General features: G+C 32.5%; 1 protein-coding gene across 7 annotated transcripts in view; it reads left to right on the top strand.

Moving 5' to 3' along the window:
* The window catches only part of LOC134232495 (uncharacterized), a 72,530-nt gene extending 59,495 nt beyond the window's left edge, over positions 1-13,035 (top strand). For all 7 annotated transcript variants that reach the window (XM_062714471.1, XM_062714469.1, XM_062714473.1 and 4 more), the window contains 5 exons: positions 9,140-9,257; positions 9,808-9,833; positions 10,438-10,626; positions 10,920-10,975; positions 11,644-13,035. In XM_062714471.1, coding sequence (XP_062570455.1) covers positions 9,140-9,257; positions 9,808-9,833; positions 10,438-10,626; positions 10,920-10,975; positions 11,644-11,835 — 581 coding nt within the window. In that variant the 3' untranslated portion in view covers positions 11,836-13,035. The remainder of the gene's footprint in view (positions 1-9,139; positions 9,258-9,807; positions 9,834-10,437; positions 10,627-10,919; positions 10,976-11,643) is intronic.
* The last annotated feature ends 609 nt before the right edge of the window (positions 13,036-13,644 follow it).

The raw sequence follows: 13,644 nt of genomic DNA, 5'->3' as shown, positions 1-13,644 counted from the left end.
ACGTTATCATCCGTGCGCCGTAGGGCGATACAATACATAACATCTAATAATTTGTTTATTTATGCAGATATCTATTTGAAATTTGCTCTGTATATTCATAATATATGTACTAAAAAGTAGTGAAAATTTCAGATTTCAAATTTCAGATATGATTACTTTTCAAACTAGACAACTTGTCCACGATTTTATGGGACAAACCTCGTATTGTTTGTGGCAAGAACTTTCATTTGATACGAACAACTTTGACCTTTTGACCTTGACCGTTGAGATTTCCGTACTTATATAAAAAAAATTCAACCTTGGCCTTAACTTTTAAATGGTAAGGGTTAGGGCTTTCATATTCCACATATGTTATCGTTGTGAGAAGACCTTTCATTGGATACCAAGAACTTTGACCCTTTGACCTTGACCTTGGAGTTGAATTTACTTTGTAAAAAAAAACCTTGACAATAACTTCTGAAGGGTTAGGGCTAAGGCTTCCATATTTCATAAATTTAATCCATGTGACAGGACCTTTTATCGGATATAAAGAATGACATTGTTCTTGGAGTTTGACCTACTTTAAAAAACGTTCACCTTGGCCAAAACTTTTGAACGGTTAGGGTTAGGATTTACATCTTTCACACATGTAATTTTTGTGACAAAACCTTTCTTTAAAAAAACAACTTAGACCCTTTGACCCTTGGAGTTTGTCCTATCCTGTCAAAATTTATCCTTGGCCATTACTTGTGAACAAGTGATGCTTGGGATTTCGTATTTCACAATTGCATTTCGTGTGAGAAGACCCTACTTTGGATAATAATATATTTAATTTGCATTTAAGAAAAGTTTATTCTTTCCTATGTTGCCATACGGGGGAATCAGTGTTTCACAAATGCATCTTTTACCTTTTATGGAGAAGAGACGGACTTTCATATTTGACATGCGAATTTCATGTGACAAGATATTTCCGAGCATGCTATGATTTTTGACCCTTTGACCTTCACGAATGACCTTTTTTTTAAAAAATCAATTTCAGTGATAATTTTTGAATGACATATGATATTGCGTTCATATTTGACACAATATGTCATAAAAAATAACATCTTAATCACAAAGACATCGAAAGCGGGGACCACAAATTTTTAATTTGCTTGTTGTATTTGATAGTTAGATTTTGTCACATTCCACATTTTTTGCAGGCAAAGAAATGAAATATAATGCTAACAGCAAATGAATAGCTGACCCCTCTTAGATTTGTTTACATCATTGTTTACATCATACATGCCTTCTGATATGTAAATCAGAAGGCATGTTTTCGTAGTTACAACAATCTTGTTCCGATCTTTTACCATAAAAATATTATATATTTACAAATACTGCAAGTTTTTTTTACTAATATGCAATCATCTTTACCGACAGGTATTGTATGACAAGCCCTTTTGCTATTTACTGTAGACGTACTTTTTTCCACGGGGTCATAATTCCGCGGAATCTCAATTTCTGTTTAATCCACGGGTAGAAAATTACGCGGATTTCCTAGATTGGCACTATATGCCTTACATTTGTATTAAGTCCGCTTGGACAAATTTCCGCGGAAAATTTGTGCCCGTGTACATAGCGTAAATTAATACCACGCGGAATAAAGTACTTCTACAGTATTCGAAAATAAAATTTATCATAAAATTACAGAGATATCTCTCATTTAAGAGAGATATCTCTTAAAAAATAGAGATACATGTATCTCCAAACTTAAAGAGATATCTCTCCTTTTTGAAAGATACCTCTATTTGAAAGAGATATCTCTTAAACTAAGAGAGATATCTCTTATACTTCGAGAGTTATCTGTTTTTATAAGAGAGATATATCTTCCTCTTAAACATATATCTTTTTCTACTTGAGAGATATCTCTTTCGTGAAAAGAGATATATCTGAACGTTAACGTTACAGAGATATCTCTTTCACCTAGAGAGATATCTCTTTTAAGAGATATCTTACCAAATTAAATAGATATCTCTTAAAGTAAAAGAGATATCTTCAAAAGTTCTAAAAGATATATTTCTCACGCAAAAAGAGATATCTCTATATTGCAAAGGGATATCCCTCTTCTTTAATTTTATTCAAATTGCATTTAAAAATACTTCTCCCTTTACCGGAACTACGCTTTTTATTCACGGAAATACATTAAAGTATCTTTGAAACATTCATTATATTCTACATTATATATAGATTTCCTAAAAATGACAAGTAATTCAGTATTGTTTAAATTTCAAATTGGTAATAGTTGATTATTTCATAAGCTGAGAAAATTCGGTTCATGGCATTTGAGATTTTAATTCCGCTTTCCTGAATATTAAACTTTTAGCATTTTTAGCAACAAATTTGCCATTATTATTTCTAACAAGGGATTAATAGCATTTTTACGGAAGCGTATTGCTGCCACTTGAAAAAAAAATATTGTAAGTCATACGTACGACATAGTAAGTCGTACGTACGACATAGTAAGTCGTACGTACGACATAATAAGTCGTACGTACGACACAGTAAGTCGTCCATACGAGATACTAAGTCGTACGAACGAGATACTATGTCGTACGTACGACATAATAAGTCGTACGTACGACATAATAAGTCGGTCAAACGACATAATATTTAGTCGTACGAACGAGATAATAAGTCGTACATACGACATAATAAGTCGTACGAACGAGATAAGTCGTACGTACGAGATAATAAGTCGTACGTACGACATAATAAGTCGTACGTACGAGATACTAAGTCGTACGAACGAGATACTATGTCGTGCGTACGACATACTAAGTCGTACAAACGACATAATAAGTCGTACGAACGAGATAATAAGTCGTACGTACGAGATAATAAGTCGTACGTACGACATAATAAGTCGTACGAACGAGATAATAAGTCGTACGTATGACATAATAAGTCGTACGAACGAGATACTAAGTCGTACATACGAGATACTAAGTCGTACAAACGAGATAACATTAACCCCTTGTAATCATGTGTACAAGATAATATGTTACTTATACGATATGATATGTAGTTATTCGGATTTCTTTATAATATCATGAATAGACGGACGTACCAATATAGTCTGGTCCTGATTTTTAAAAAGAAGGCTAGAAATAACTTCTAACGGCAAATAATTATTATTTGGTCCAGCATAGTTTTTTAACCTATTTCGAGTATGTTAAATCCGAAAAAATATGCTGGCCTTCATGAAAATGGCGTTAAAGAGGTCAAAATGGCGATTTAAAATGGCGGACATCCAATTTTTCTAATTTTCTCTTAATGTCGTTCAAAATGGAGAAGTAATGAGTGAATATCTAACTGAGTGTAATAAAACTATAAAAATTATAATAGGATGCTAACATTATTAGTTAAACTCAGAAAATTTTGTCGTTTCTACGCTTAATTCGATTTTTCTCTGACTTTTTTGTCTATTGCTTCTATATTCTTCTTTGTTCAGGATTTTACATTTGCAAATATCTATACACTGCAGATTTGTATTTTTCCCTCTACAACTCACTATTCTACAATTGAATAATAGTGCAGCTGTAAGTTAAAAGTCAAAATAGCGAATCAAAATGGCGGATATTCATCTTTTTCTTCAAATTATTTAATTCTTAATATACGTAAACCATAAATTTTCTTGATTGTCTGGTTCTGTGTCCCTACATTTGCATTTTGTTATTCTCAGTAAAAAAATTCAACTGAACCACTGGGCCAATTTCAACCGAACTTGCTACAAAGTATCCATGGGTAAAGGGGATTCAAGTTTGTTCAAATGAAGGGCCACGCCCTTTTCCAAGGGGGAGATAATGATGAATTAGAGAAAAATTAATGGCATTTTTAAAAAATCTTCTTCTCAAGATCCACTGGGCCAGGAAAGATGAAACTCATGTGAAATCATCCTCAGGTAATGTAGATTCAAGTTTATTAAATCATGACCCCCGGGGCTAGGGTGGGGCCACAATGGCCGATCCAAATTTTACATAGAAATATATAGGAAAAATCTTTAAAAATCTTCTTCTCAAGAACCACTGGACAAGAAAAGATGAAACTCATGTGGAATCATCCACAGGTAGTGTAGATTCAAGTTTGTTAAAATCATGACCACCGGGGCTAGGGTGGGGCCAAAATGGCCGACCCAATTTTTACATAGGAAGGTATAGGAAAAATCTTAAAAAATCTTCTTCTCAAGAACCACTGGGCCAGGAAAGATGAAACTCATGTGGAATCATCCTCAGGTAGTGTAGATTCAAGTTTGTTCAAATCATGACCCCCGGGACTAGGGTGGGGCCAAAATGGCCGACCCAAGTTTTACATAGGGATATATAGGGATACCTTTTAAATCTTTTTTTCAAGTACTTCAATGCCATGATTAGTGATATTTATATGGAATCATCCTCAGGTAGTGTAGATTCAAGTTTGTTCAAATCATGAACCTCTGGGGGGTGGTTAAAATTCAAGCCCCCCCCACCTCAGTAAACTTTCAGTTCTGATATGTGCTTTTTCCTAGCCGATGTGCTCAGGTGAGCGCTGTGGCCCCTGGGCCTCTTGTTTATATAAAAACGTCGGCATTAAGCGAGGAATGGCTACAAATTGAGATCTATAGTCAGCTCTTAGTCTCAGCCATAGAGAAGCTGGGATACTTTATCATGTCAATGCCTAAAGTGACAAGGAACCCCATCGTCTCAAGCCACGACAATAACAATTGCAATATTGGATAAATAATGCCAACTCCAGTGATTGGTTTTTGGGAGTTGAACTATGTTCAATCTTCCATGGTCGTCACGCGATTTATGGGGCAGTAATTTTACAATGAATTATATAGCGGTCGTCGTGGTGCTTCTGTTTCGACCAATTTACTCCCCTGTGATATTCAATATGAACTCGCACCAGTCTATATAAACTCGCAGAAACGTCCGCAATAAAAATAGTCCATCTCATTTTTTGATTTTATCTAATTTTCATGAATGATTTGAAAGTAAATTAAATTGAATTTTATTTAACTTTTTTTGAATAGCATATTTTTGTCATATCTCCGAGAAATGACTCATAGATTTGATTTCCGGATGAAAAAATAGTCCCAGTTTTCTGTCATTTATCAATCGACAATCCTCGGCTGACTCCACTACGCCCCAGCTGTTAAGAGTTTATTCTGAATAGTAAACTTTTTGAGTTAAATTCATTCTCTCCTTTATATACCAAGTGGTTTTTATGGTCATGTCATTTAGGAAAATCTTTGGAAAGGGTCAGAATTATTTTGTCTGCTGTCAGAATAAGAAGCTGTGAAATATATGTAATGTCACAAGGAACGCTAAGGTTTTACACAACGTCTTTCAATTTGTTTCAGCAATGAAGAGACAGTACAACGTTTCGTTTACAAATACTACAGAAAAAAAATCACTGTCAGACATTTATTTGTATATTTGTTCTGACAAGTAAAATGATCTGTTAGACTGGAAAAAGTTTTGTCAGACCAGATACATGCAACTCATTTTTTTACGTTGGTAAAGGGAAAAAATAGCATTTATATGCTATTAAAGTTTTTTGATATTCGATATCACGATTTCAAATGACATTAATTTTTAATTTCACGAATTTATCAGCATTTAGTTGGTCACGTGTTCAACACTGGAACTAAACTTGAAAAATGTGCGTGGCTTTAATTAATAATTAATCAAACAATTAAAATGAATGAATAAATGTGTATGCAGACACAATGGTACAATAATCCCAATGATCAATGTGTGAAAACATATCGTTCCTCATGTTTTTTTCTTGTGGTAGCTCGTTAAACTATGTCTGATTTTTTATTACATTTGAATCAAAGCAAAATCACAAAAATTAAGTGTCACTCGCGTGGCGCAGTTGTTAAAATACTGAGTAGCTTGCTCTAGAGATTCAAAGTAAGGTGTTGATCCTTGCGTCGCACGTTCGAATCCTGCGGGATGCATTTGGAGATGAACCATTGATGAGACCATTGTAAACCGAAATCCCATTTCGCAGTAGGTGCTGGCACAAAACGATCCCTCACTGCTCAATGGTTTTGAATGCCGTATAGCTAAACATTTGTAGACCTATATGTGTAGCTAGCTCCATCGGCAAGTGGTAATGTCACAATATGAGTGAAAAATTATCGAACGTAAAACAAACAAAATGTAAAATATTCCGACATACTTACTTCTATATAGAAATTACTTGAAATGGAATTTAAATTATTGAATATAAAGATAGATACATTTGAAAGAAAAGATAAGCACAGAATTCTATAAAAATTGATTATTGTGTCCGAAAAGAACCATTCATACCCAAAACAGAAAAGCAAATGCTTGTTTTAATCAGAGAAAGGAAAATGACAATCTAGTGTCTGTTGATGGTAACGTCGAATATAAAGAGTGTTTGTTTGTTTGTTGGGACCAAATATCTTCAAAAAAGAGTAGGGGCGTTTGAATGAAATGCTTCATAAGTAGAAGGGCATTATTTGAGTAATAAATGGTACTGAAAGAAGTTTGAATCCTACCCACAAAATACCGGTAGTATTTTCGAGCTTGGAAAATTTTGATTTTTTTTATTTGGTGGTGGGGATTGATTGTTTGGTTTAGTTGTCAGGTTTTTATCAAGTAAGTTGAATTGTTTTTCTCTGACACCCCCCCCCCCCCTACACACACTTTCAAAATCGGTGCTAAGTAAATTGAACTTATTTCTAATGCCTGGTGTTGTTTATCTTTCGAATCGGCACTAATTGACCTGTATCTAAAAGTAGCTGCAGAACTGTAGCTCTCCGCAAAAATATTTTGACAGACAGCAGAGCTGCAGCGCCATCCATTGTAAAAACTGTATATTTGTTGAGCACGAAAAGTTGACCTTAGTTCTGGATTAATTCTTTCTAATTCTTACCTCAAACGTGAAAAAGATTTATAAAAATTCCTTCCTCCTCTATGAAGTTCGCTTATATTTGACATTTGCACGAAGTGCGTTGGACCAATTTATCTTGCAAGCCAAAATTGCAGCATAAATAGACGACATTTTATATGATCTCAATTTTGAGGCCAGAAGGGGCTGAAGGGCTATTAACAACAATTACAAGGAATGTTTTGTTGTTGAAACAGTGAAAGAATATTTTAGAACATGTTAGTAATATTTTGATATGACAGTTAAAAAAACATGGAAAAATAAATCGAGAAACAGCGCACTTTTTCTGCGCAGTAAATATATACCTGTCAGTTTTTTTTAATGGGTGCCACTGTAGCTCTCCTGTCTATCAAAATATTTTTTCGAAGAGCTACAGTTCTGCAGCTAATTTAAAAGTAGCCCCATGATCTTCGCAATTCAGATGCAATTGAAATTATTTTTAATGCTTCATGTTGTATCTCTAACAAATTAGTTCTGGCTGACTTAAGTCTGAAAGCATGAAAATGTTCCTCTACTTCCTGTGAGATCTTTCAGATTACAATGTTCAACTCCCATGAGTACTTTCAGTACTTTGATTAACAAAACATTCAATATGCGTTTTTGTTTACTGAAAATTTCAGTTTTATAGATGTGCCAACTGATGTTTTTCATCAGCCTTCCAGATATTAAGACCTGGTTTTCTATAATCCTAAAAATTGCTCCTCGTAATACTTATCAAGTTCAGGTAGATGATAGACAGATAGGCAAGAGTTCTGCTTTTTTCTGACCACGTAAATTGATGAAATCTTACTATATTTTATTAAAGGTATTCAATAACAGTTTTCACGATTTAAAAAAAAAACTTAAAACAATACAAAATAGGAGCAGAGTATTGTAAACCAACTTTTATTCGCGTGCGAGAAATTTTTGCGAAATTCGCGAGAGCCTCATCATCGCGAATATTTCTCGCCGCGAACTGGTTCTTAAAGTCTATGTGTCTATTCACAAGAGAACCTAAATAGGCTTGGTTGCCAAAATTAATCGTCGCGAACTAGTTTACCCCTGGTAAATCGCAAAATAAAGTCGTCGCGAATAAAAGTTGGTTTACAGTAAACACGGACTTCCAAATCAAAAGAAGTGAGATCAGGGTTATGGAGGAGTGAGCATTCTCTGCTGACTGGTCACACCCGCCATATGTGCTCCTTCTCATGATCGGGAAATAACGGAAAAATCCAGTGTATAAATAATGGACTAACAATAAGTATGAAAAACCTCAGTTACAATTTGACTCAATAATAAATTACATTTGCTGACAAGGTAATTGTATCGACCATAGAACTTACGAAATAATTACTTTCAACGAGACTACTGATATTCTTGTTTCATCAACTTATTTGTCTATAATTTCCATCGTTTTAGAAATTGTTCATTCGTAGAGCATCTATTGCGTATCGAATCAACTGAGATATATAAACTCCGTTTGCAGGTGATGAAGGAACATGTACATGTATATTGCTGCATTAGTAAGGGAAGTTAACGTTTAAAAAGTTAAAGTCATCATGTTTATCATAGAGCTTAGTTTGTTATAAGGCACTTTGAAAAAATTTCCAAAGTACGTTAAATTTGGGACCAAATCAACGCACTTTGAAAAAAATAAGCTTTTTTTTCAAAGTGCGTTAATATCGACCATATTAACGCACTTTGAAAAATTGTGTATGGATTGGTCAATATTCTTGCAAATTTTAAGAGGAAGAACAAAATGACAAAAAAATAGCGATATCACATAGGCTGATTTTTACCATTTAGCTTTTCCTAATAAAATTCACCTGGCTTGGTATATTTTACTTAAGTTTATATTACACTTTTAGCACTATGGTAACATATTCTGAAATTTGTTTTCACCTGTAAACCTTTACTGAATGTGATTTGTCTATATTTGTTTTTTCATTGAAATATTACTAATTATTTCCAAGTCTTTTTTTCATATTCCAGTTCTTAAGAGAAAAATATCTAAGAACCATCCACTTTTCTAAACTTGTGACATGATGATATAAAATCTTTTTCAAAGAAAAAAATTTGCTTGTATCATCTGTCCTTAAGGCCTTAATATGAACACTACATGTATATATGGCACAAAGAAAATGAATGTAACGCAATTTGCTTTTTAAAAATAAATTTTCATATTACTTTGTTTTTACGCTAAAAGGTTTTGTTTATAAAAAATATTTACTTACAGCTGACGACAGTTTCTTATTCATTGTTACTGGTATTTCTGGAGTAGCATTTCTAATCATCACTGTAATTGTGGTTGGAATTCTTTGTTTGCGAGCAAACAAGAAGAGTACGTATTTGATGTTTGGGGAAAGGGAATTATTCTCTCCATTAATGAATATTTCCAAATGTCAATTATGATAATAATAAGATTAAATTGAAATAATTAAATTTAATTAGAGAGAAATCTTTTTTTTCTCCCAATTCAAACTCTTTTAATGAAAAAAATGTAAAAATAACATTAACATTTACCTGTTTTTTTTCGGTTGGAGAATGTACATTTGTATTTGGTATTAAAATTCTATACCTAATTGAAAAAATTAAAACGTTAGATAAGTATAATAATAGTACAGAGAAAAATAGGGATCAAAATTCCTTGGAAATACATAATGATTTAATGATTATATAAGAATATGATATAATTTCAATGAATTTTATGAAGCAAATGCTTTAGAAGAACTTATTCTTTTTATAGGTAAAACTTCTACGTAAGTACTATAATATTACTTTGTCCATGATATTCAAATATTTGCAAACTTGGGGAAATTAATTGTAACTACTGCTTTTTAACATTTATTTCTGCCGGTTTTAAAAATCATTCCTGAGATCTTGCAGAATATTTTTGCTTTTCAGAAAAAATGATACTACCCAAAAGAAAGGTATTTGTCTCTTATCATATTACATATTATGATTACTCGATTACATTTGAATTCAACAAATACAAAATATGAAATCTTCTCTTTGCAGGAAATGAACGATGTTTGGTGGTTCTTTATATATATACATATATATATATATATATATATATATATATATATATATATATATATATATATATATATATATATATATATATATATATATATATATATATATATATATATATATAATCTTAAAACTTTCGCATATGATCATGACCAATCAGAATTTTTAAAATCCTTCTTATAATGAGAAATTATTTTATTAACAAGCTTTAAGAAAAGATTCTCATTTTGTTCTTATCACGATGAATAAATAAATAAATGAAACATGACAGTAGAGTCCCCCAACCATTCAAAGTTTATAGCTAGACAGACATACAGTTTAAATACTATTTTCCCTGATTCGGTGATTACAGGACATAAGTATAAACATCCATAAATAGTCATTTCTAGCACACCTTTTTTTTTTTTTTTTTTTTTTTTTAAAAAAACCTTTTCCTGTATTTCAATTTAATAGTTTATTAAACAATTTTTATTTCTTGTATGTAACTTATTTTCAAAGATCCTGCGTTAGAATTGACGGAGAATGTTCTCGATATTACTGCCGACGACGTACCTGAAATGCCACCTTCGGCCCCTTCAGATAACGATACCACTGCATCAGACGTTTACGCCGTCGTTAACAAGGAAAACAAAAATGTGAATCAAATTCCTACCTACGCTGAAGTCCGTACCTCACAAAAAGGAAAGGGTGAGTATCGAAAGAACACAGTATATGTTTAACAGCTACAATTTTTAAATCCCTTTTTAAAAACACTAAAATACAGTGAAAAGGCTGTGATAAATTGTTATATAAGCCAAATTATAATGAATAACAATGAGCATAATATGAGTTCCTTCTCTGACGGTATTATCTTCGGTTTTGATCCGAATTTTATGTGAAGGTGGTAAATATAAAATATATAATTTAAAAATGAATGATCAGACTGATACTTTATTAAAGATACGTTCAAATTAAAAATTCAATCATTTTTATTTTCACAGACAACCAAAAAACGGAAAAGAAATCTGATGAGAAGGGAGAAAATAATCCTGGACAAGTAAGCATTAATTGAATGCTCTCCAGAAAATAAATAATTCCAAAGTACACATTGGACACAACACATTTGTATACTATTGTTAATCCTAGCTAATCCCTTTTTTCAGGTTTTAATGAACTTAAACATATATCCGTAAACTATTTAAGGAATGTTTTTAAGTTTTGTGTGAGTTCATGGTGCGTGGATCACACAGACTTGTCATGCTAGCGCTTCATGAAAAATATGCCTATGTGCAAGTCCTGTGTGATTTACACACTAAACTTTAAAACATTCCTTATATTTACATTTTACATGTCTGAAAGCACCAAAAACATACGTTAATGCCATCTGGGGTTACAAAAGAGGTATATTACTAGATAAGGGGGAATTATTAGACCAGGAATAATTGTGATTAGAATAATTTTATTGTAACTATAATATTTTGTAGCTATTAAGGCTATTGTTAATAACCTGTATTTGATATGGATTCTTCCGTTTGGTCAAACCGAACAGAGGATGATTACTTCTCCTTACCATATGATCCCAGCTACTGAAATTTCCAGTGGTCCGAATTTTTTGAATTCCGTGCTTCAAATTTATTACTTGTTCAAACATCTGTAACGTTTATTACATATTTGATAATATATAAATTATTTCCATTTACGTCAGAGACGAAATTTGTGTTTCAGAGCGCAAACAAAGATGGAATGGTTTACATTGAAATTGATTTTAACGACAAGCCCTCCAATGGAAATGCCGTCTTGCATGGAGCCGAAGACAAGATATTGTATGTCGACATAGACTCAGTCAAACATGCTGATCCACTTCCAAAGAATGAAGGGGAAGGAAATCATGACTCCCAGCAAAATGGGGAGAAATAACAGGCAAAATAAAATGACAGTCGAAAAATACAACCCTCTGGAAATTTCAGTTTCCATGACGCTTGTTATGAACTGTAACAATCATTCCAATAACCGCGTGGCAATTTGCTTGATCCACATTAGTAAAATTTCATATATTGAATACCTAATTACCCATTGATGGGATGTCTTACTTACAGTAAAAATAAAGAGGTGAAAGTTAATGCAATAAGTTTATTTGCTATCGCCATTTTACTGGAAATTTTTTAAAACATTTTTAAATATAAAACCGTCAATCCTCCATAAAAAATCAAGAGATCCAAAGGGGTTCTCATATCTCATATCTTGTTTTCTAAAACGTGAAAGACGTGTTTACTAATAATGTGGTCTCCTTGTTTCGTTTATGAGTAGTTTTAAAGGATTCAAATACTGTACACAGGGAAATATTCGCCCCCGTTTTATTTTAGCCCTAATCTTGGTGGGGCGAATTTAAAAAGGGGCGAATTCAAAGAATACAATATTATTTCTTAAACAAACCTGTGACTGGGCGAATTTAAAACGGGACAAAATTGTTTGCATGTGTGAAAGGGCGAAAATAAAGCGGGGCGAAAATAATCCTGTATACAGTATAAGTATTAAAAGGAACAATTTATACACTGTTCATTTCTGTAAGTGTCTTGTTTATTTGTTTCTTTTTTTTATTCACACAACATACAACATTAAATAATTATGTATTAATATCCTTTTTTCAAGCAAACGAACAAATTCTTTTTGAAAATGTTGTGCATAAATACATTCCTATAAAATGTGTTTTATTGTCTCCTCTTCAGTACATGTATGTAGAACATAGAGCCATTTTTTAAAATTTCAAATAAGAATGACTTTGTTGTTTAGAATTTGTTTATAATCCTGTAGTAAGACCATTGGCGTTAACAGTCTTTTGTTACCTGTCTGGTGTTACGTAATTTTTTTCCCCATTCCTGAGTACCAACTTCTTAAAACTCACTCCAGTGTGTTTTACCTGTTGAAACAGAAGAACTTTTATACCATAATTTCATAATAGCAATTTTTGCATTTCATTACTGTGTACAGTTATTTGACCAGTTCCGAATAAGAAACCGATTCGGCGGTGCTCTAAATATACGAGGCATTATTTCAAAATCTAAGTTTTTGTCAAGGTAGTTCAATGACTTGTGGAATTAAATATTGTTTCATAAAAGTTCAGCCTCTCCCCGAAAAAAAATTATTTCGCAAGTTAACATAGGCACTCATTTTACCAGTTACGAATAAGTCGACGAGTTCCGAATACCATATCGGTTCCCATTCTATTTAAGGAATGAAGCTTATTTCAACTTACATTATACGATATAACATAACTTGGGGCAGTTTACGCTTTATAAACCGCGAAACTGTTTATAAAAAAGCGTAAACCGTCCCAAGTTTTGTTATATCGTATAATATAAGTTGTAATAAGCTTCATTCCTTATACTTTAATTTCACTATAGACAGTGATACAATTTTCCCCCCTAAGTAAGAGTTCACATTAATTAAATTTTAAATGTTACATCAAGCGGAGTAATATGTTTTTGACGTAACTCATTGTGACGTAGGCAAGTTATGTTATACAAAATGAATAAAAATTTTTTATCTAATCAAATGACGTGTAACAAGTTAAATTAAATTATTCAACTCTAAATTGAAAAATACACATCCCACACATTATCCTTTGACATGCCCAAGAAAAGTTAAATTAATTGCTTATCAATAAGGGCACCCCCCACTTTTTTGCCAACAATACTTTTACTATTGAAAATGTTCATTGAAAGGCTC

Source organism: Saccostrea cucullata, unplaced genomic scaffold (genome assembly GCF_032062105.1).
Source record: "Saccostrea cucullata isolate Sc308-1 unplaced genomic scaffold, CSIRO_AGI_Scuc_v1 ctg207, whole genome shotgun sequence".
NCBI classification, from domain to species: domain Eukaryota; kingdom Metazoa; phylum Mollusca; class Bivalvia; order Ostreida; family Ostreidae; genus Saccostrea; species Saccostrea cuccullata.
Note: the sequence above shows the minus strand (reverse complement) of the source record. Positions and strands in the feature narration are given on the sequence as shown.